The sequence below is a fragment of the Macaca fascicularis genome, chromosome 2, assembly GCF_037993035.2.
Source record: "Macaca fascicularis isolate 582-1 chromosome 2, T2T-MFA8v1.1".
In the NCBI taxonomy this organism is placed as follows: Eukaryota; Metazoa; Chordata; class Mammalia; order Primates; family Cercopithecidae; genus Macaca; species Macaca fascicularis.
Window position 1 is genome coordinate 79,669,282 of NC_088376.1, and position 23,946 is coordinate 79,693,227.

Genomic DNA, 23,946 nt, shown 5'->3' on the forward strand with positions numbered 1-23,946 from the left:
TTGGGGTACAATTAATTTTTACTGTCATCTCTAGGTATGCTATAAATTTGTATTAAAATAATTAAGATCAAACTGTAGGGAAACAATCTGGAGTCTTTACATTTCATTCAAAAGACAAACAAAAAATTGAATCAATAGAGAGGATTATTATTATTTTTTTACCTATAACTATATCCAGATGGGGAGAAAAACAACCCCACCTTATATAGTTAGTACGCTCAATTCAGAAACCACCATTTTTGTGTATTAGCCAGTTTCTCTTCTTTCCTTGTTCCCCCACAGTGCCCTGCCTGCCTTGGTCATTTCACTGTTCATTAGCATCTCACCAGAAGAGGGAAGAAAAAAAAGAGGAGTTGAAATTAAGCAATCAACTTTGTTACTTGTTTAAAAAGGTGGCAAAGAGGTTGAGTAGAAGTTAGAAGAGTTAAAAATATATTTTTAAATTGTCAATGTGTTTTAGCAGCCTATGCTAGGCCTGTTAATATTAGAACTAATTAGTTAGCCAAGTTACAATGCATCTCTACAGTAGATAATCAGCACTGTCACCAAGTCCACTGTCTCTGGGGTTACAGAAGGCCTGGCTGATGTATATCTGGCATTTAGAAAGAGAAGTCAGAATGAATCTTTTTTTTTTTTAATGAAATAAGGGGGGTTAGGTAATGATTTCTATTGTGGAAAGAGCTAAAAAATTATGTTTGTTAAAGATATTTGTCAAAGGATAAAGATGTTTACTTATGTACTTGTACCTGTGGCTTTTTTAATTTACTAAATTAAACTTCAATTTTAAAAGAAGTAAAAGATACAGATATGTCTCAGAGAAATAGAAGATACTGTAGGGTGGCCTGAATTCCATATTCTGAAACTCAAGAAGAGCAAAGTCACAGAATGCTGAAAAATTCAGGAGTAGTTTGGTTTTATCTCACCTCCATCTTTTTTTTCCTTTTCAGAGAAATGACAAAAGTTTGCTTCTCAATCCCTTCTGTAAAAGCCCAATTGGGCCGGGTTCGGTGGCTCACGCCTGTAATCTTAGCACTTTGGGAGGCCGAGGCGGGCAGATAACGAGGTCAGGAGACCATCCTGGCCAACATGGTGAAACTCCATCTCTACTGAAAATACAAAAAATTAGCTGGGCGTGGTGGCGCGCGCCTGTTGTCCCAGCTACCCAGGAGACTGAAGCAGGAGAATCGCTGGAACCCAGGAGGCGGAGATTGCAGTGAGCCGAGATCTCGCCATTGCACTCCAGCCTGGGCGACAGAGTCAAAAAAAAAAAAAAAAAAAAAAAAAAAAAAAAAAAAAAAGGAAGAAGAAAGAAAAGGGAACAAAGGCTCAAAACACTGAAACTAAGAGCCAGATGGTTATTTCAAATATGCAGGACAAGAGGGAGCCCACATAACCATTTGGGAAAGATCCTTTTAGGGCTCCCAGAACTGAGGAAATCAGGTGGTACCACTTTGAGTACAGTATTTGACATGAATGAGTCACTGGAGAGCCACTTTTGGTAAGTTTAGGAATCAAAGAAAAAAGTCGCTCCACTGCAGATTGATCCATTTTTTTTTCAGGGATAAACAGCAGATTATGGCTTCGGAGTCTGGGCTGTCCTTTATTGGAGGGCACGATGCACCATAGATTTTTATTTTCACGAAACAGACTCCAGAGGTTTGTGGCCTTCCAGACAGCAGCTGGCACCGGGCAGAGGCACAGACTACGGCCTGAGCTGCTGGCGACTGCCTCGCGCTTGGCCGTGCGTCCCTGGCTGCGCTGGCCAGCACCGCAGCCAGAGAGCTTCCCATTCGGGGCAGGAGGGGCTGTTCCTCCTTATATTTGGGGGAAAGGAGCTGGTTTGAAGGAAAGGAGGGATTAAGTTTGTAAAAGCGTTGGCTCCTCCTTGTAACTCTGGTGCCTAATGGGGATGAGATGATAGCCAAATAAAACGAAGAGAGATGACCCCGTTTTGAGTGAGGAGGATTTCTGGATGAGCCGGCGATGTGTCCTGCAACTGTCGATTTGGCAGATTTGACTCAATCAACTGCCAGTTGGTTCCCACTTCAAACACACCTCCCTCAGCCTACCGCTCTGACCAACTCTCCAGACTCGGGGTGGGGAGCGAGCAGAACAAGAGAATCAAAAGTCAGCCTTCTTTTGGTCTCTGCTCCTGCACAACTGGTTTGGTTCTGAGCAGGCTGATGTTTGAGAGGAAAAGCCAGGACTGCTTGGGCTCTTTAGCGGGATTTGAGTGTGTGTGCTGGGAGGGGGGAGGGTAGGAAGAGGTGGGAGCAGAGTTAGGCTGAGTACTGAGCGAAGCCCCTTATTTTGCGTCCCAGCTGCCCTTCCCGTCCCCAGCGCCCAGCCCCCGCCGCGGCTGGGAGAAGAGGAGGGGGCGAGGAGGGCGCAGGGCGTGGGGGACGCCCAGCAGCGCCTCGCGCCCGCGGTGGCGGAGGGGCTGTCTCTTTAAGCGCTCCGGAGGGGCTGGGGCGGGAGGGCGGCGAGCGCGTTTCCATGGCACCGGGGCTGCGGGGGCTGCGGGGCCGCTGGGCTCACTCGGTTTCAGTCGCTCCCGGCGGAGCAGGGGCATGCAGCTCAGCGGCCACCGAGCCTCTGGGGCTCGCCCGGCCGCTCCTCTCGCACTCCCAGCCGCCTCTGACGCCTGTCGGGGCCAAGCTACTGCCGTTCCCGCCGCAGAGAGACGCACCGCGCCAGCCTCGCGAGCCCTGCACCAACTTCTGCCCGACGAGCCCAACTTCTGCGCCGGGTTCGGACTTGAGGAGCCGGAACGGCGCGCCGCGCGCAGCCCGGGCGGCGGCCAGGGTGGATCAGCCTCGCCGAGATGTCCTCGCGACTGTGCTTCTGCGTCTGGGCGGTTGCCGGCTGGCCGCCAGGAAGCGCCCTACAGCTCCGGTTGGGCATGTAAGTGGCGCCGGCGCGCTCCGGAACGCTTGGAGAGAGCAGACAACAGTGTGCCCCGCCCCACCCCGGACCTGGCGCGGACACCGCGGGCCGAGCCCGGGAAGGGATGGGGGGCAGGAGGTGCGGGCAGACACCTGCGGGGGCTGCGGGCTGTCCGGGCGGAGCGAGGCGGAACGCAGTCCCCAACGCGTCCTTGGGGAGCGCCAGCCCGGGAGCGGAAACCGCGACTGGGGCCGGTGTCTACCCGGTACTTTCTCGGCTCCTGACAGATTTCCCCCCATCCCCCCCACCCCGAGGTTTGGGTGTGTGCATGTGTGAGCGCGTGGTGTGTATTTTCTTTAATTTTCTGTTTGAAGAGTAATTGGCTAATGACTACCACTTTGTGAAAGGGTTGTGAATGAAATCCTGTCGAACAGTGAGTTTGACATTTTTTTTCTTTGTAGAGACCAATGACTTCGTGCACATGTTACCTTTCTTTCTTTTTTGAGAAGTATCGCCGAGTCGGACGGAGTGGTTTATTCCACAGGTTTGACGAGAGGCAAATCCCGGCTCATCTGCCGAAGTGAGGAGCGGGGGTGATGAGTATGTGAAGGATTGAGTGCTCGGCCACTTAGCTACTAGTCCCCTTATTAGAGAACTGAAGAGTTAGTAGGAAGGTGACTCAAACGCATCGTCTCAGGATGGGCATGGTTTCGTTCCGGATTAGAAATCATGAAAGCTAGGAGATAATTTTTGTCACCGTGTCAACCATAGCGAGGAGCTCATGGGAAGTCTAAGTCTTTACAAATTGCCTAGTCCTCTTGACTGGCTGAAGTTTCACCTGAGTTCTGTAGCATCAGCGGAATCATCATCGAACCGCCTGAGAGAGAAGCCAGATCTAATTCTGCTTTTCGATTTCTGCTCCTGAGCGGTTATGAATAGACACCAGAGTGTTTGAGCATTTAAACATTTTTGCCATTTTGCTCCTACTTTGCTTCACTTTTGCCTTTCTGAAATGTGAATACTTTATTATAGAAAAATGGCTTAGATAAGTACACAAAGCCATCCATAGATCTCTGGGGCTTTACTTTTTCCTGTAAGAAAAATTCGATTTTGGGGTTCAAATTACATATTTCATTTCTTTCATGTGAAATTCAATCTTGACACATGGCCAGGGTATCAGTGGCATCTCAGAATTTCTTTTCTACATAGTTTGTAAATATGTATTTGGCGAAAATGCCACGTTTCTGGGTATGTGATTTCTCTTGAATTGATGTGTCTTGTTTATTTTGAAGAGAAGGTTGATTTAGACTTTTCTTCAGTTTATCTCAGAAAACACATCCCACTTTGGATAGCTTGTGCATGTGTAAGCCTGCACTTCTTAGAAACTGTCTTTTAGAAAGCTTGCAGAGTAGCCATGCTCTTACCTTTATAAGTGCCTTTATTTAAGTGGATCCTACGTTGGCTAATTAGCAACAAAATCACCCATGCACCCTGAGACAAAACAGTCCCTTTGGAGAGAAACAGAAATAACAGAAATACCTACATCACTTTTGACACTGTTTGACTGTTTTACCTCAGGTTTCAATATTGACTCTTTTGTTGAAAACGCTGGAGGGATGACACTGCATTTTTTTTTTTTCTTTTAAGGATACTGCTACTGCAGCTCATTTATTTATCAAGTGAGATGAGATCAGATATTTAAAAATATATAAATTCTTAAGTGTTAGATGCTTTTTCCAGGATGTTATTGAGATCACTCTGATGACTCTTAGTACTTTCTGAAATCTTGATGGGAAAAATCCAAATTTTGTAGTTCTCCTTGGTATTAGACATAATGGTGATTTCTTCAGCAGGAATCGTGTTGGGATTTAGTGCTAGGTTTCTTTAGATGCCTTTGCAATTGTAGGCATGTGAAATGTAGCCGCGTATAGATAGCACTTGGCTTTCGCATACCTGCCTATCTATTAAATTAAAGAGAATTCTTCCTGAGATTTGTATTGACCTCTGAGGTCCAAATCAGTGAGAGCAGGCTTCTAATGAGGTGAAGACCACTAATGAGAATGCATCATCTTACTGACTGGCACTTATAGGTCATTAACACAAGTAAAAGTTTGATGTAGCTAAACTTGAACAAATTTTGGAGCTGGGGTGACAAGTGAAAATAGGAAACAATTGTGCAGCTAACCAACAGTCAGCCTAAATTTAATGCATTGTGTTTATGGTGCATTCCTCCAAAGGTAAGCTCATTTTCAAAGAAAATTTTTTTTTTTAAAGCAAAAGGTGAATGACATATGAATATTCCAACTCTAATGATAAATGATCTGATGACCTTGTCTTATCACATTTAGGAAATCGTGAATAATTAATATTAGGCAGATTCATAGAATCTGTATTTCAGGAAGAGTGCCTAAGTATCTGTTACTTACGGAGGCATTAGAAATCACAGGTAATAATTATCCGTTTGAATTCTTACATGCCAGGCAAATTTCTAGCTACTTTACATGTATTATTTCATTTAATCCTGGAAATGCCCTATGAGGTAGGCACATTATCATACCATTTTATGACAAAGAAAGAGACACGGTAAGGTTAAGTTACCTTCCAAAAATTCAGAAGATCTGGGTCTAGGCAGTTAGATTCCAGAGCTGAAGTTCTTAACACGTGTAATCCATTTCAGAAGGCTCAGGCCCAACCTCTGTTTTTAAGAAGTTCCTTTTAATCACTTCAATGCGTTTTCAGTAGGAATAGGGCTGGTACATTCTACCTAGTGGTTGAGATACCTGTGCCGCCTTTTTTGATTGTTGCCAGAGTTATAGGGTTATGTTGGCATTCTGTGGTGGGTATGGGGAGAGGTTGGCGTGCTAATTGTCCTGCTATGGGTAGGATAGCTCCTCACAAGGAAGATCTGATTTATCTCCTCCTTATTGAGACTCTTCATAGGAAATTATACTCCTCTCTCATGGCTGTAAGTATTTGAGTATTAAAATGAGGGGGTAGGTTTAAGCTGGGTATTACAGAGTGAGAGAAGTTATCTGAGGTAAGTGCATTAAAAATTGGAGAGTTGTAACTGGTAATGGCATTTTGATAAAGGGATATTGAAGAGTTTACTTATGTTAATGGTACTCTGCAAATGTTTTCTAAAGGATTAAATAGGAGGAAATAAACTGTACTCTGGATCTTTGAGACATCAAAGGAAAATGATTAGCTGTAATGCACTCTATTAAAATTTATCCTTTGTAATGTACTCTTGTAAATACTTGCATAATTATTTTATGCATCCTAATGAAAAGTAGTAAACATGGGAGTGTTGCATATATCATAGCAAGCATGAATGAATAAAGGAAGATGAAGTAGCTTAAGCTCCTGGGACATGTGATACTTGGATTTCTCTGATATCTGGAGGGAATTTTTAAACAATATGGCCACTTTGTGACTCAGCAGTAGTCTAAACTGTGTAGGACATTTCACTCCCATCCCCTAAGATAGTACAGGCAGTTTTGACATACAGGTCCCTAGTATGTTTGATATGAAACTGTCTACCCTTCTCCCATGACACGCATACATGGAACTATGTTTCACCGCTTAATTACAGGCTTCTGTAGTTAATATGGAAATTTAGGGTCAGAGAGAGAGTGACAGTGAGTTAGATTTTATGAAGAACCAATGGATTTGGAAATAGAGCCGGTCAATAATCTATGATAATAATTCGGAATACTGAAGGAGAGGTGACAGAGTTGTCTATTGTCCCCCCCCACATGCTGGAATTTGTTTCTTTTTATTATTATTATTTAAACTTTTGATATTATACAGCCTGAAATTGAGCTGTCTTAGTTCATTCGGGCTGGTGTAACAAAATACCATAAACTGGGTGGGTTTTAAACAACAAACATTTATTTCTTATGGTTCTAGTGACTGAGAAATCTTGGATTTTGGTAGATCTGATGTAGAGCCTGTTTCCTGGTTCACAGATCTAGCTTTGTCCTCACGTGATACAAGGGGTAAAGGAGCTCCCTTGGGCATACATTAATTTCAGTTATGGGGGCTCTACCCTCATGATTTAATCACTTCTCAAAGGCCCCATTTCCTAATACCATCACATTGGGAGTTAGGGTTTCAGCACAGAAATTTTAGGAGGAAACAAACATTCAGACCATATCATGAGTGAACTAGAGATATCCGGGGCTAATAATAATCCCTTATTTATTTACTTACTTACTTAGTTGTTTTTGAAACAGAGTCTCACTCTGTCACCCAGGCTGGAGTGCAGTGGTGCGATCTGGGCTCACAACAACCTCTGTGTCCTGGGTTCAAGCGATTCTCATGCCTCGACCTCTTGAGTAGCTGAGACTACAGGCACATGCCAACCACATTCAGCTAATTTTTGTATTTTCAGTAGAGACAGGGTTTCCATGTTGGCCAGGCTGGTCTTAAATTCTTGACCTCAAGTGATCGCCCACCTCAGCTTCCCAAAGTGCTGGGATTACAGGCATGAGCCACCACACCAGGCCAATAATCCCCTTAAACTTACAAATAATTTAAGCATAGTCTGGGTTTACTCATTAATTTAAATTAATTGGAAAAGGGTTCTTTTTCTTTTGAGGCCAGGCACATTAAATGAGCAGAAAATGAATTTGAGAAGAGAAGACCATGTGTATTCTCTATGGGTAAAACATTTTTTAAAGCAGTTTGTGTATTAATGTTTCCAATCCTAAGAACAATCATATGAGGTAGATAACACCATCATCTTTTCAGATAAGGTCACTGAGGCATAGAGAGGTGTATTAGTCCATTTTCACACTACTATAGAGAACTACCTGAGACTGGGTAATGTATAAAGGAAAGAGATTTAATTGACTCAAAGTTCTGCATGTCTGGGGTGACCTCAGGAAACTTACAATCATGGCAGAAGGTGAAGGGAAAGAAAGGCATGTCTTACATGGTGTCAGGAGAGAGAGAGTGAGAACAAGGGGGCAACTGCCAAACACTTTTAAATTATCAGATCTCATGTTAACTCACTCACTATCATGAGAACAGCATGGAGGAAACTGCTCCCATGATCTAATCACATCCTACCAGGTCCATCCCTCGACACATGGGGATGTCAATTTGAGATGAGATTTGGGTAGGGACATAAAGCCAAACTGTATAATTCTGCCCCTATTCCCTCACAAATCTGATGTCTTTCTTACATTTCAAAACATAATCTTGCTTTCCCAATAGTCTTCCAAAATCTAAACTCACTTCAACATTAATTCAGAAGTCCAACTTTAAAGTCTCACCAGACACAAGGCAAGTTCCTTCCACATATGAGCCTGTAAAGTCAAAGGCAAGTTAGTTACTTCCAAGATACAGTGGGGGTACAGGCACTGGGAGAAATTGGCCAAAACAAAGGATTACAGGCCTCATGCATATCCAAAACCCAAAAAAGCAGTTGTTAAATTTTAAAGCTCCAAAATCATCTCCTTTAACTCCATATCTCATATCCAGAGCATGCTGACACAAGAGATGGGCTCTCAAGGCCTTGGGCAGCTCCACCCCTGTGGCTCTGCAGGGTACAGCCCCTGTGGCTGCTTTCATGAGCTGGTGTTGAGTGCCTGCAGTCTTTCTAGGTGCATGGTGCATGCTGTTGGTGATGCACCATTCTAGGGTCTGGAGGACAGTGGCCCTCTTCTCAAAGCTCCACTAGGCAGTGCCCTAGTAGGGACTCTGTGTGGGGGTGCCAACACCACATTTTCCCTCCTGACTCCCCTAATGGAGGTTCTCCATGAGGGCTGTGCCCCTGTAGCAGACTTCTGCCTGGACAATCAAGTGTTTCCATACATCCTCTGAAATCCAGGCAGAGATTCCCAAACCTCAGCTCTTCTGTGCACCCTCAGGCCCAACACCATGTGGAAGCTTCCAAGGCTTGGGGCTTGCATTCTCTAAACCCATGGCACAAGTTGTACCTTGGGCCCTTTTACCCATGGCTGGAGCAGGAGTGGTTGGGACTCAGGGCTCTATGTCTCAAGGATGCACAGAGCACCAGGTCCCTGGTCCTGGCCCAGGAAACCATTCTTCCCTCCTTGGCCTCTGGGTCAGTGATAGGAGGGGCTGCCATAAAAATCTCTGAAATGCCCTGGAGACATTTTCTGCTTCACTTTACTTATGTAAATTTCTGCAGCCACAACTTGAATTTCTCCATAGAAAATGGGTTTCTCTGTTCTACTCGTGGTTAGTCTGCAAATTTTCCAAACTTTTATGCTGTGCTTCCCTTTTAAACGTAAGTTCTGATTTTAGATCATCTCTTTGTGAATGCATATGATTGTATGCTTTTAGAGAAAGCCAGGTTACATCTTGAACACTTTGCTGCTTAAAAATTTCTTCTGCCAGATACCCTAAATCATCTCTCTCAAGTTCAAAGTTCCACAGATACCTAGGGAAGGGCAAAATGCCCTAGAGATTTGAGCATTTTTACTAAAGCATAGCAAGCTAAAGCATAGCAAGAGTGACCTGTGCTCCAGTTCCCAATAAGTTCCTCGTCTCCATTTGAGTCCACCTCAGCCTGGACTTCATTGTCCATATCACTATCAGCATTTTGGATAAGACCATTCAACAAGTCTCTAGGAAGTTTCAAACTTTCCCAGATCTTCCTGTCTTCTTCTGAGCCCTCCAAACTATTCCAAGCTCTGCCTGTTACTCAGTTCCAAAGTTGCTTCCACATTTTCAGGCTATCTTTATAGCAATACCCCACTATCCTGGTACCAATTTTCTATATTCATCTGTTTTCACATTGCTGTAAATGTGAGACTGGGTGATTTATAAAGGAAAGATGTTTAATTGACTCACAGTTCTGCATGACTGGGGAAGCCTCAGGAAACTTACAATCATGGCAGAAGGTGAAGTGGAACCAAGGCACATCTTACATGGTGGCAGGAGAGAGAGAGAGAGCAAGTAGAAAACTGTCAAACACTTCAAAACCATCACATGTCATGAGAACTCTCACTATCATGAGAACAGCATGGAGGAACAACCCTCATGATCCAATCACCTCCCACCAAGTCCCTCTCTCGACACATGTGGATTACAATTTGAGTTGAGATTTGGGTGGAGACACAGAGTCAAACCATATCAAGAGGTTAGGTAACTTTCATGAAGTTTCATAGCTGAGAAGTGGTAGAACAGGCTATGGACCCATCCTGTCTAGCTCCAGAGCTCTGTCTATAATCACCATACTCTGTGCTGTTCCCTTTACCTTTGACTTTTCCTTCATATGCTCTCAAACTGTGAGACTCTCTGATCTTGTTACTCAGTCTGGATCTGTTTACCTAAATTCAGCAGTAGCTGCTCTTGCTCCTGTTCTCCCCAAGTAGATTCAAACCTTTGCCCTTTACTGTTAGTAGTCAATTCCAGTTCATACTTTATTGATGATATTGACATTTTATTATATGGATTTTCTCAGTGTCCGTGTCCTCAGTTTTAATATTATTTATGTATGTTTACTTTTCTTCTTTCTTCTGTGTTTCACAGAAATACATTTACCACTCTTGTTTCAAGATAATCCCTCCCTATATGTTTCGATCCCATTTTAAAAATATTTTCTCTGTCATTTCTTTTTTTATCTTTCATTCCTATCTCTTTCCATTCTACTGTTTTTTCTCTTCTTCCAATCATATTCAGGTCTTCCATTCTACATCTGTCTCTACCTATGTCTGTAAGATGTTTTGTCTATATACAGGTCTGTGTTGACTTTGCTTCTTCTTTCCTTCACCTTCCATTGCTGAAAAACAGCTCATTAATGCTGCTTCCTTTGTTTTTTTCTAATCATCAGTCATTTAACCCATTGCACTATGGCCTTCTCTGCTGAATGTCCTTTTCAGAGGCTACCCTCTTTTCAGAATTTGCCCAACCTTTATTTTTCCATAGCATATGACATTACTAATTCCTATTTTCTACTTTTTTTACATCTCATACTTTTCCTTTGTACATGTAGTATCATCTGTAGTTCTCCTCCATTGGTGCCTGCATTCTCCCCTTCTATCTTTATTTCTCTTTCCATTCTTTATACATTAACTGGTTTATCTCTTCCCACTGGCTTCCATCATATGTGCTATTTTTATGAGACCCAGATCTGTATATCCAGCCCCAGTCTCTTTGCAGCTATAGACTTGCATTTTCAACTATAGATTTATCATCTCCATGGATTTCAGACTCAAAGTGTTCTTAGATCATCTCTAGTCATTATTGTCTTCTTCTACATCTTCTTCTCAGGTACTTTGTCCACCTTCTTCTTTGTCTTATTTGAATTCATTTTTAATCTCTGTTACTTGTCTCCCAGTTTACACTGTAGTTTTATTATGAGCTTTAGGTAAGATGGTTGTGAAAAGGCTTTTGTATATGGCAATTCGATAAATATAAGTTAATATTTATATTCCTATCAGTTGCCAAATTCTGTCAACACCCACAACGAAATATCTCTTGAATTAGTTCCTATTCCTGATGCCAACACTTAAGCCTGTTATGCTATTTTTACTCCTAGCCTACTACAGTTATCTCTTTGTTGATCTTCTCTTTCATATCCTCTCAATCCTCTTTATTTTTATTATATATACTACTTAGTTTTTATCAAGATTGGTTTTTAAAGCAAAGATCTAGTGACATCATTTCCTTTCTTAGGAGCTCTGATTATCCATGAAATAAGCTCAGGGATTCATAATATTGTTCTTAAATAGCACTTACTATGTGCCAGGAATAATTTAAGTGCTTTGCATATTTTAACTCATTTAATTCTTACAACCACTCTATCAGAAGGTAATATTTGTTTCAACATTTATGATGAAGAAATTGAAGTCCAGGGAAGTTAAGGTTTTCTGGAGAAACTACATATAACAGTTTGAAGCTCAGGGGAGAGGTCATATAGTTAATAAGTAATAAAGCTAGGGTATAAACCCAGGCTGTGTGACTCTAGAATCTGAGCACTTAATTATCACACTGTATTCAAGGCCTTAGCTTTTCAGTATTAATTAATTTTATAAACATTTATTGAGTACCTGGGTTATTTTTATTTATTTATTTATTTATTGCTTTTGTTTTTAAAATTTGCCTGTAGTTCCCTTCTGCTACTCAAGATCTGTGATGCGTCTAAGATTTTACTCTACCTTCAAGGTAATGAGTTAGTCTGCCACAGTTCATAGTTGCTGCTAGAAGACATGAGATTCCTGGGCCAAGACAAATGACTTTATTAGTTCCGTAGTCTATAGCAGGCAGCATGAGCTTCATGTTTGCATCAGTTTATCTTGCCCTCACCTCCTTACTAATTTCCATGAAGGCAATGAGGAGTGACCCCAATGGATACTGCGCATACCGTGAGTTTGTGTCACAGATGGGGAACCTGGAGCTTAGACAACCTTCAGTCTTCTAAGGGGACTGCTAGCAAACCTGCCAATCCTTGCCCTTAGAGGGAGAATGAACTTTATTATCTTGCTCAGGAATCAACTCTGCCCTCAGTTCTGGCAGAAGACACTCTCTTCCTCTTCCAAGATTGTTTTTTATATAAATATCCTCCCAGAAAAAAGCTGTCAAGTCTTTTTCACAAGCAGAAATGCAAGAGACCTTGAAGAATTGTCTCCCAACATCCCTAACATATTTCTTTCCCATTTTAGCAGCATAGGTTTTGCTATGGCTTAAATCTAGTATTTTTTCTCTTTTGTTGAATCTAGTACTTGATTTTTCCCATTCTTTTAAAATAGATAGGAACATGTTAAAACTAGATGAACACTGAGGTTTAATGAGCTTACTCAAGGGGCTGTGTTCAAATTCCAAGCCCCCGTCTTTTCTCCACTGATGCTGAAATCAAACTACTAACCCAGTTGCTGAATATGTAGTTGATTTCTTTTCTTTTTATTTTCATTTAGCAAAGATTTATTCACTGTCAAGTACTTTGCTAGGCATTGGGGATACAGAAGGAAGTAAGGTGATTCCTTTCTTTAAGCAACTCATAGACCAGGAGGGAGATCAGCATACAGACTGGAGCCTACCAATACAAAATTGGCAGAGATGGTACATGTAACCCAGCTATAAGAAGAAATAATACAGGACCTCAGGGTAGGTTTTCAAGAGTTAATTTTTATTGACTTTGAGTAGAGGTTAGATGAAAGGTAAAAGTGGTGATGTTGGTGGTCGTTTCCAGTTGGTGAAAAGGATATGTGCAAGAAGGCAGCAAGATCTCCCCATTAGGAAAACCATAAAACATGTTCTTAACAGTATGACTGGAGAGAAGAATCTATATGAGGCTACAGTAAAAGATAAGTTTAGGGCTGTTGAGTCCAGAGAGAAGTGGTGAGTCTAATAACCAAAAGAAATAGTGGTGGTGATAAAACAAGGGAAGAGATCTGAAAGATAAATAGCAATAGGAGTTGATGAATGCATGGAGGTAAAAGAGAAAGACAGACTTGATGGGGCCTCTGGATAATGGAGAATATCAGAAACACAAGAGAAAGGAACCTTAGGGGAGAAGATGATGAATTCAGCAGTGACTATGTGGGCATTTCTGTGTCTGTGGGATCTCAGTTGGAGACGTTCTAGAGAAATCCCCTAAAGGGGCCTGAGGCTCAGGAAAGTGGTCTGGGCTAGAGCTATATTTGGCTGTTGAAGTGGTAGGAAACAAATATATATAAAAAAGTGAGGGAAAAAGATTATTGAGGAAGGAAACCTGGATGTTTTAATATACGAACAGAAGACAGATGAAAAAGGGTCTAAGGAGGAGGTTAAGAAACTACCTGAGAGGAAGGAAAGAAAGAGTGTTATATGCTATGAAAGGCCTCAGGGAAATTAAATAAAGTAGAAAGTTGTATAATTCAACGTGTCACTACTAAAAAAATGATTGACTTAGAGCTACATAAATAGAACATCATTGGAAGGACATTCTAGTTGAGAACTTCACTGTCACAGCCATCGCTTTTGGTCATAATGACAAGAAATGGAAACTCCTATAGAGTGCTCTTATGTTGACAGGCTGTGTTTTTGCCTGGCTAAACATTTATTCTGTATCTGCCATCATTCTGAGCTCATTATTACCATGGCCAGAAATTACAGTAGAAAGAAATTCCTGCTACTCCAGCAGAATTAACTACAGATGGGGCACAATTCAGGATCAAATCACAATCATCAAGGCATTATAGTAGGTTCTTCTGTAGAGGTAAGATAGAGTCTCTACCCCCAGGGAGTTTATAAGCAAGTATTATGTACTTTAATTAAGAAAGGAGAAAATAAATTCCTGAGAGGAAATCATGGGAAGCTTTCTGGAAGTGGTGGCGTTTGTAGGCAAGGTAGGATTGGGGTCAGAAGTGCATTCATTATAGGAAGAGAGCAGAGCCTGCCAGGTGTTGGAGGCTGTTGGAACGGCAGTGTCTCCTGGGGCCGATATACACTGTGGCAACTTGTGTCACTGTCATTGACTCCATGCATTTGCAGGTCTGTCCTCTCCAGGATACCCTGTGGTCCCCAAATGCCCTCCACATTGTTCTGCCACGGTGCCTTTCCTCTCAGCAAACTCCCTGCCTTCTCGGTCTCTTCCAGGCCAATCTGTAAGGGTCAGAACAAAAGTTACCTATTTCACAAATACTTCCAGGTCCCTCAGATAGGATTAATTACATGTCTGTCTGTTTCAGCAATCTTAACTGATATTTTTGTTTGACATAGGTATTTGGAGATCTATAGTTTCTTTTAAAAAATCTATTTGTAATAATCACGTGATAACGGTGAGGACGTGTTTGGAATTAGCAAAGGCACTTCCAGCCGACTCTGTTAAATCAACTCCTTGTAGTATATAAATTATGTGGCTTGTCAACTGATGATCTGGAAAATGTTTTCTGTCATTCTTCAGTGGACAGTTTTCAGTGGTGTTTAATGTTCCTCCTCACTGATATGGTTAATTAAGAATTGACAGTAATTCTGAGCTTTAGTGAGTTTTACTCTTGAGAGAAGAAGCAATCCCAGGAGACTTGAGGTTTTGTTTCTCTGAATTATTATGAATACTATTTTCATGAGTGAGTGTAGTGGATGCCAAGCAAGAGAAAGTAACTGAATTTTGAATAGTTTTTCCTTTCTGAAGTGCAAAGTACTAATATTAAGTTGCAGAACCTGCAGCTTTTTGTAATGCTGTGAAGGCTTTTGTTATAAACAAAAGTATATGTGGGGATCTAATATACGGCATAGTCTGTGGTTAACAGTACCGTATTGTGTACTTGAAATTTGCTGAGAGAGATTTTAAATGTTCTCACCATGGGGGAAGGGAGGTAACTAGGTGAGTTGATAGATGTGCCAACTAACCTGATTGTGGTAATCATTTGACAATACAGTATAGATGCATATCAGATCATCACGTTATACACTTTAAGTTTGTGCAGTTTTATTTGTCAATCATACCTCAATAAACTGGAGAAAAGAACATGATAATAAAATAACAGTCAAATTATATTGCTGCTTTATTTATTATGAAGTTTAAATAAACTTTGCTGTCCCAGCTTACGAAGTCCAAAAGATAAGAAAAAAAATTCTCAGCATGAATAAACTGGGAATGTATCTTCACATCAAAAATTCATTTTTCAATACATTTCATGGTTTACTCATGTTGAGAACTACTTCTTATCTTTTGAACTTTTGAGCCCTCTATGTATGGAGATGAGCAAAAATGAATATGGGTTTCCTTTAAATGTACTGGAATACTACATGTAAAATAAAACAAGTAGAAAACTCAAGACCCAGCAATACACATTGACCAATTATGTGATAACATAATAATATTTGTCTTGGGCTTTAGGCATGTTATATGCAATACTGAAATGAATTTTGCTGTAAGAAATATCATAGGCATCAGCCATTGAAAGGTATGCCTTACATCTTTTGTAAAGCAAATCTTGCTTGACTTTAACTAACAGTCACAAGTCTGAGCCAGTAAGCAACACAGTCAGCATTCCCCCCGCCCTTCATAAATCTATTTACAGTAGAAATCCCATTAACATTTTAATTGTTTTGCATCTAAAGTTGCTCTCAGTGCCACATTTAAAGGGCTCAGACTCATTAAAATTTAAGGACCAGAGAGTTCATAGTCTACTCTAATGACCTAGTGATGGTTGTAAATGCTCTAAATATTTTTTGGTTCTTTGAACAACTAAGGAATTCCTTGTAGTGGCTAAGTATTCCTGAAGATAGGTTGTTGCATTGCCCAATTTCAATCCCATCAGAAAGCTCTCTCCCTGTTTTCCCTCATCTAAATCCTAGGATCTCTTAAAGTCCCTTTCAACGTTTTCTGTCAACTTTTATTTCATTGCCCACATTATTTCTTTAGCTAGATTCTAATTTAATTGAGGGAAAAGAATTAAAATTCATCACTGAGAATCTACCTTCAGTTTGTTTCTCCACTCCTCATACTGCCCCCCATCCCATTAAAAAACCATCTACCCCAAACTTAAATTAATTATAAGCATTAGAAGTTCTTATTCTGGCTGTGCTACACGTTAGCTAATGAGACTACAGCACACCCTCTAGACTCTGTGTTCTCATTTGTCTGTTAAAACTTTGGTATATGTTTCATGACATTGTTTTGGTTCTAAAATACATGTCTTCAAGGATTAACTAGCCTTACTTACAGTGTGTTTCCAATACTACTTGTTATATACAATTATTAACACTGATCACTTAAATGTAGAGGAGTGTCAACTCCATGTAACAGTCTTTTGTTTTGCTCCAGTTTTGGTTAAGCCCTTCCTGGTAAGAGGTGATTAAAGAATATTTTTTTCTTTGAAGACTATTTATGGTTGATAATAATGACACTCTATCATTTGCTTACCGGAAGAAGAAAGAAAATATTTGATTTTCTATGAGAAAACAGAGAAAGAAAGAAGTAAAAACTAACATCAAATTGATCTGAAGGTTTATACCATCACAGTGTATTGAAAACCAGAAAGATCCAAGATGATGGCACTAGAAATTGTTATGGGGAGAGGGTAAATGATCTACTTTTAATCTTGGGATGGGACAGTGATGATAGGATGCAGATTATACAAAAACAGTAATAATTGGAAGTATGCATTCACTTACCCTTTTTAAAATCATGTGTTTTCTATACACTTATAAACATGCAGCATGAGATGAAATATATTTCTGTGGTTGTTAGTTTCTGGAATTGCGTCTTATGGGTTTTGCCCACAATGTATGTTCAATTTAAAGACTCTACTTTGCCTTTAAGAATGTGGCTTTGGCTGGGCACGGTGGCTCATGCCTGTAATCCCAGCACTTTGGGAGGCCAAGGGGTGGCAGATCACCTGAGGTCAGGATTTGAGACCAGCCTGACCAACATGGAGAAACTCTATCTCTACTAAAAATACAAAAAATTATCTGGGCATGGTGACACATGCCTGTAATCCCAGCTACTTGGGAGGCTGAGGTAGGAGAATCGCTTGAATCTGGGAGGCAGAGGTTGCAGTGAGCCAAGATTGTGCCATTGTACTCCAGCCTGGGCAACAAGAGTAAAACTCCGTCTTTGAAAAAAAAAAAAAAAGAAAGAGAATCTGTACTTGTCCCCCTTAGGTCAATAAAAAGAAAAAAAAGTTCCTATTTTAATGATCAGAAAATAAAAATTAGATGATTCATTAAGTGTAATGCATAAAAACAAGTTCTGTTGTCATTCTATTAAACCCTGTATAAAAGCCCTGTATAAGCTTCTGTGTAAAAGAAACAGAGCCAGTTGACATCTATTGGATCTCCATGCCAGGCAACATTACAAGGACTGTCTATATTATTTCATTTATTTTATCTGAACAACAAAGACTGTGCAACTCTACTCTGCCTCTGACATTGAAATGTTATTATTTAGTGATAGAAATAAAGCAAAAAATACCATTTGCTATAATGTAGACATTTATTTAATCCAATTGCATTTTATTTGCAGTGGGAATAAATAAGTCTTTATTGGTCCCACTCTTTGTTACTTCTTATGATGTCTACCTCCAGAGAGTGTGCTAGTCTTCTGAAGTGTAAAATGGTCTGATTATGATTAGTCTGCTGGAGAATGAAGTCTTTCACTCTCTTCTGCTTCACAAACTTTCCTATTTTATTTTTTCAATAAATTTTATTCCATTTTTCTTTTGAAGTCCCTATTTTGACCCTAATAAGCTGTTACACTTTTACTTTAGATTGCATTTGTGATAGCTCTATATATATTTAGATTGATAAATTATTAGGTTCCAAGAAAAGTCAACTGAAGTGCCTAGCTTACTCTGCTTTAGTTTTTGTATTTCATATTAAATATGCTTATAATATTCTCTTTTGTATGTGAAATCTGCATGATCACATGTTGCATTATTAATAGCCTCGCCAAGGCTTTGCTTCTTGCTGTTACTACTTCAATTATCTCAAAGTTTAAGCTCTTCACCTAATGACATAGGTGGAACATTTATTTTTCTCTCATGACTTTCTAGTGTAGAGAAAGAGGCATGTTCTGAAGGAAATAGAGCCCTTCTTATGGTGGGGTGGAGTCCTTTGATAGGGAGTTTTGGTCCCTATGGAGACAGATACTTCAAGAGACCTGAGGGACTGGGAATAAAAGTTAATTCTAAGAACCCCAGAAACTCAGGAAGGCATCTTTGCATCTGACAGACTGGCCAATAACTGAACTAGAAGAGGTAAGTGTTCGCACAAAGGAGAAGGGCTACACATGAGGAGGATTGTAAGTGAGGCTCCCTGCCTCTGTTCAGTCTGGCAACAAGAGATAGTAGGGCTTTTGACCTGCAGACAAATTAAATGCCACCTGTCAAAAAAGTGAGCTTTATGGCTCAGTCTTTGCAATTGTGTGAGATGGAAAACACATTTGTGAGGAAGCAGCTAGGAATGGAAAGCCTGAATTAAAATGAATTATTCCTTGAAGGAAAGATAAATGCCTGTTGTGATTGAACCTGAGGCTAGCAGTGAATCCACTGCACCATCGTATCATCACTGTCTGTTTCATTGAGTACGTCATTTGCCTACGAAATAAACTTGTTTTCTTTTGAAAAACATCTTTAAAATTTCTGTGTGTGAGCAGCAACAACAACAAAATTTGGACATAGCCTATATGTTCAAGAATGAGGAAACATCTAGGTAAATTATGGTATAGCCTTACAATGGAACATTTATGCAGCTTTTAAAAATGATGCTTACAAAGAATTTTAATGCCCTATAAAATGTTTATAATAAGTCAAAAAAGAGGCAGAATACAAATGCCTATAGCAGCATGATTTTATATATAAATGTATAAATATAAAGACAATGAGCACAAAAGGAAGGAAATGTATCAAAATATCTTAGTAGTGTTTATCTCCTGGTGGTGAGTTATGTATAATTTTTATTCTCTCATCTACAGTTCTGTTTTTGCTAACTTTTCTGTAATGAACATCTATTACTTTTTTCTTAGAAAAAAATACTTTGAAAAAAGTTGTTAACCTGTAATGTGTTATTGACAAACGCCACTTGAAGACAACTTTGTAAGACCTCTTTTGAGCCACCAGTGCAACTAAGCTTTATTTCCCATAAGAACCACTGTGGTTCATTTGTATTTCAGTAAAATGTTTCATTGTATACTTCCATCTGGGCCACTATTAGTTAGTATTCCAGTGATGGTGAAATAAAAGATAAAAAATTTCCTATGTTTAAAGATTTTTGATCAGATAAGAAGACCTCTTTCTACCATATAGTTTCCAATCTTGTAACCTCGCTCCGAATTAACTGACATAAGCATATTCAAAACAAGTAGATCATAAGCATGGCTTCTTCAGATTTATAGTTAGTGGTTCAGAGTTGTCGTCTTACTTCAAGTTTCTCCTTGTATACATAGCATCCACTCAAAATTATTTTCTCAGATAATTTACTGGGTATTATTTGAGCTGTCATCTGGTTTTTCTACTCCTAAGGGTAAGATTATCCTGACTTGGCTTTTTAGGTGACTCTTCTGTAACCAGTTGCTTACATATATACTTTGCTTACCTAGAACTCAGTTATCTGACAACCTTTATACAGTTGGCTCTTTTTTTCTGTGGACTCCACATCCTGTGAATACAGCCAACCACAGATGAGAAATAATCAGAAAGGAAACCCAAAGAAAAATAATAATAAAATTTAAAAACTACAGAATAACAACTATTTACATAGCATTTACATTCTTTTAGGTATTGTAAGTAATCTAAAGATGATTTAGAGTATACAAGAGGATGTGCCTATGTTGTTTGCAAATATTGCACCATTTTATATAGGGGACTTAAACATTTGCAGATTTTGGTATCATGGAACCAGTTGCCTGGAATGCCAAGGGATGACTGTGTCTGAGAAATAACTGAGAAGCAATAAGTAAACCATAATAACAACATAAGTAACAGCAGCTATCACCTATTGGGTACTTGCTATGTTTTTTTAATTCTGAGTACTGTCCTCATTATCTCATTTAATCATTACAACCCTCTGCAATGGCTATTGCTCTCCTTATTTTTAGAGGAGAAAACCGAGGCTCATAAAAATTGAATCCCTTGTTCAAATTCACAGCGTTCATTATTGTGAAGCTAGGAGCTGAACCGTATTCCAAAGTCCAAATATACTCGTAACTAAATAAAAATAAAAATAAATAAAATCGAAATAAAAATAAAAATAAATAAAAATAAAAATAAATAAAAATAGAAAACAGATGTCACAGTGTCTGTATTCTACAGATGCTTAACATTACACTTCAAGATCCCAAGAAAGGATCACTCTATTTTACAAAATGAATTCAGCAAATTTACAAATACAATATTTGAAAAAAGGAAAAGAGGGCTTCTAGAAGTAGAAATTGATAACGAAAAAGAAGATATGGCTGTAAACTGATAGAGGAGCTTAGAGAATATATTCCCAGGAAATCTGAAAACATAATATTCTGGATTGGTTCACTAAAGACATCTTATACACTCTATAGTTTCTAACTGTGTCAATACAATACATATGGAGGTTCATCATGGGAGATTTATCTTGTCAATAAAATATTAAAATGAATATAGTCTTAATTTTAAAAACATTTTTATAGCAATTTATACATTTTGTTATAGAATGATTAGAGAATATAGGTAAGATAAAATAACAAAAAATATGTCATAATTTTACAACCAGAGATATTAACTGTTAATATTTTAGAAGAGCTACATAATATAAATACAAATGTAAATATAAATGTATATGTTTATGTTTTGGCAAAATAGGGCCATGGCTTACTTTTAAAAAATTACCTTCAGTTACAATCTGTGCACATTTAAAAAGATAATTTGATTATCAAGGTAGAGAATTAAATAATACACTCGAGACTGATTCTCTTCCAGTAAGTATAACAACATGCACACACATTTATCTGCTACTTTAAGGAAAAATACATATTAATCAAGAAGATTATTTTATGTGAATCAGTTCATTTCTTATTGATGCCACATCAATGAGGCACTACTGTACTTTGGCTATTTTTATGCCATGTAACTCTCATTATTCTTCTCTATACATTTAAAAGAAAACTTGATTTTTTAAAGGAGAAAGAATCAATAATGAGCGGAAAATTTTAAGGGTGTTTTGAAAGGAAAAGTGTACCTATACTCGATATTCCCTGGCTGGAACTGATGTGATTTAAAGCCATCTGTTTCTTTCACTTGAAATGCAGTTAGCTTTGTATTTGTCAGCCTACTTAATTCAGGGGAAAGGGAGGGCCAACTTCCAAAGCTTTGTTTTTATTTGCTATGTCATTTGACAAAGATTTATTGGGCACCTTTTTTGTGTGGGTTTTGTGTTAGATAGTTATTTAATGCAAAGACGTGTAAGATGTACACTCTGTAATCAAAAAAAGTCCAGTCAATTCAATTGATCTAAAAAAATATAAACAGTTAACTACAATTCAGCATGGTGGGTACAAAGAAAGAAGTGAGATTTAGGGGCTATAGGAGCACATGGGAAGTAAGAAAGGCTATCTGGCTGTAGAGATTCCAAAGTGGACATATAGAGAGAAAGTGAGCTAAGAAAACAGGTGGGTGGCTAAGGCAAGGGGGGTGATGCAGTATGTTTCAGGTAGAGGAGCTGCATGTACAAAGGTTCAGGGGTTAGACAATGAGCATGCTGTGTTTAGTGTCATGGAGATTAGGATAGGAAGTGGAAAAAGGCTTGACAAACAAGTATTCAGGGCCTATCAAGGAGGCACCATGTGTCATGCTGAGGAATTGGGGTTTTATCCTTAAGGAAAGATGAGTCATTCACTGGAAATACTGTCAGAGGATCCATGAAGAGTGGTTCAGAGAAATCAGTCTGGTAGCTATGTGAAGAGGCCCTCAGTTGTAATGAGACATGATCAGGATCTGAACTAAAGTATTAAAGAGGAAGAAGTCAATCTGATGAACTTGCTGATTGTTGGATGTGGGAGGTAAGAGAGTGGGTGGGGAAACATGACATCATTATCTCTGGGTTAGGTTACTGGGTGTATGGTGATGTCTTCTGCTAATGAAGAAGTCTCCAAAGAGAAGAAGGATATTTCAAAGATGATGAATTTATTCTGGATGTGTTCAGATGGATACATAGAACTTGAGCTTTACGAAAGCAGTGACTAGAACAATAGATTTGTGAGGTGTCTGGATATACAAGTATGAAAACCAAAGAAGGGAGTAAGATCACCCAGGTAATACCTGTGGATTCAGAGGGACCCTTGAGGACCACCATCATTTTAAGACTCGGTATAGAATAGTAGTGAAGCAATGGGCTCTGCTGTCTGGATTTAAATCCTAGTTATACCTCTTATTAGGGCGTGCTATCGATTCTCTCTGTCCTTCAGTTTCCTCATCTGTAACATGGAGATGACACATATTTTAGTTATAGGGTAGTTGTGAACCAAATGAGTTAATATCTTAAAGTACGTGTTATAGGTCTGGCCTGTAGTAAAAGTTAAACAGATTTAGCTTAACTTTACTGTATTATTTAAATGATTAGGGTAAATTTGGCCAAATAAAGAAACAGCAAAGAATATAGAGTAAGTGTTGTCAAAAGGTTAGAGGAGGACAACTATGAAGCATGTCATAAAATCCAAGTCAGAATTTGGAAAGTGAGCTGTATTGAATGTTGAAGGAAGGGAAAACCAAGCAAGAGATAACATGTATCTTTTCTTTTTTTGTTAGGAGAGTTTGCTGGTCACCTTGGTAGGATGGGTCCAGGATTCTGATACAGTGGTCTGACAATTGGTGGTTATAAAGTATGAGTGAATCTGAAGTATTTTATGTAAGTGAGGAAAGAACCAGCACAAGGAAGGGAACCAGGCAATGAATTAAAAGAACCCTTCATGTATGCATTGCATTTCCTCAGTATATCCTGTCTGACAGTGGACCATGAGCTGAATAAACTCTCCAGGAACTATACTCTGAGGCTGTATATAGAGAAAGGTCGCCATTACTGTTCCATCCTTTTGTTCTGGCTGACCTTGAAATGAAGGTAGGAGAGGAACCCTGTTTCTTTGTGCCTGAGATCCTCTCAGAAGTGTATTGGTCTGTGTTAAAGTCAGTAGGATCTCTGGGTGAGAGACAAAACATGGTGTTGACATGAAGTATATGAAGTCATGTCAGTCCACTTCTACAGCAGGTCAGACCACAGTTCAGGGACCCTTCTGAGGAAGGGAAACCCCCTACAGGCTAGCTGTTACTCTGCAGTCATGCTGACCAAGCTATTCTCTGTGCCACTTCTGGCAACAACTTTCATTTGGATGCTTTCTCTTTCAAAGGCAGAATAATACTTTGGAAGGATTATGAAGCCAGATAATAGAAAATTTGTTTTAGTTTCATTCATTCACTTTTCAGAAATATGCTTTGAGCAGCTACTATGTAAGAGACAATATGCCACTGGCTGAAGCTGGAATTATAGTGGGGTCAGGACAGGTAGGGCACCTGTCAAAAAGAGCTTGCATGACAGAGAGAGAGACTAGCAATTTAAAAAAAGCAACCATTCTCAGAAAGGGAGAATAAAGGTCTACAACTTTGTCCAGTGAGGCTAGAGCATCTTCTTTGGGGCAAA

The 23,946-nt window shown here is 39.5% G+C and overlaps 1 protein-coding gene across 4 annotated transcripts in view; it reads left to right on the forward strand.

Annotated features, from left to right (window-relative positions):
• The first annotated feature begins 2,395 nt into the window (after positions 1 to 2,395).
• Positions 2,396 to 23,946, forward strand: part of LOC102145424 (vitamin K-dependent protein S-like) — a 602,541-nt gene continuing 580,990 nt past the window's right edge. For 3 of the 4 annotated variants that reach the window (XM_065540145.2, XM_074033738.1, XM_074033739.1), the window contains exon 1: positions 2,547 to 2,904. In XM_065540145.2, coding sequence (XP_065396217.1) covers positions 2,825 to 2,904 — 80 coding nt within the window. In that variant the 5' untranslated portion in view covers positions 2,547 to 2,824. Of the gene's footprint in view, positions 2,905 to 3,347; positions 6,266 to 23,946 lie in introns of those variants that run through there. The other variant, XM_074033741.1, reaches the window with a different exon arrangement.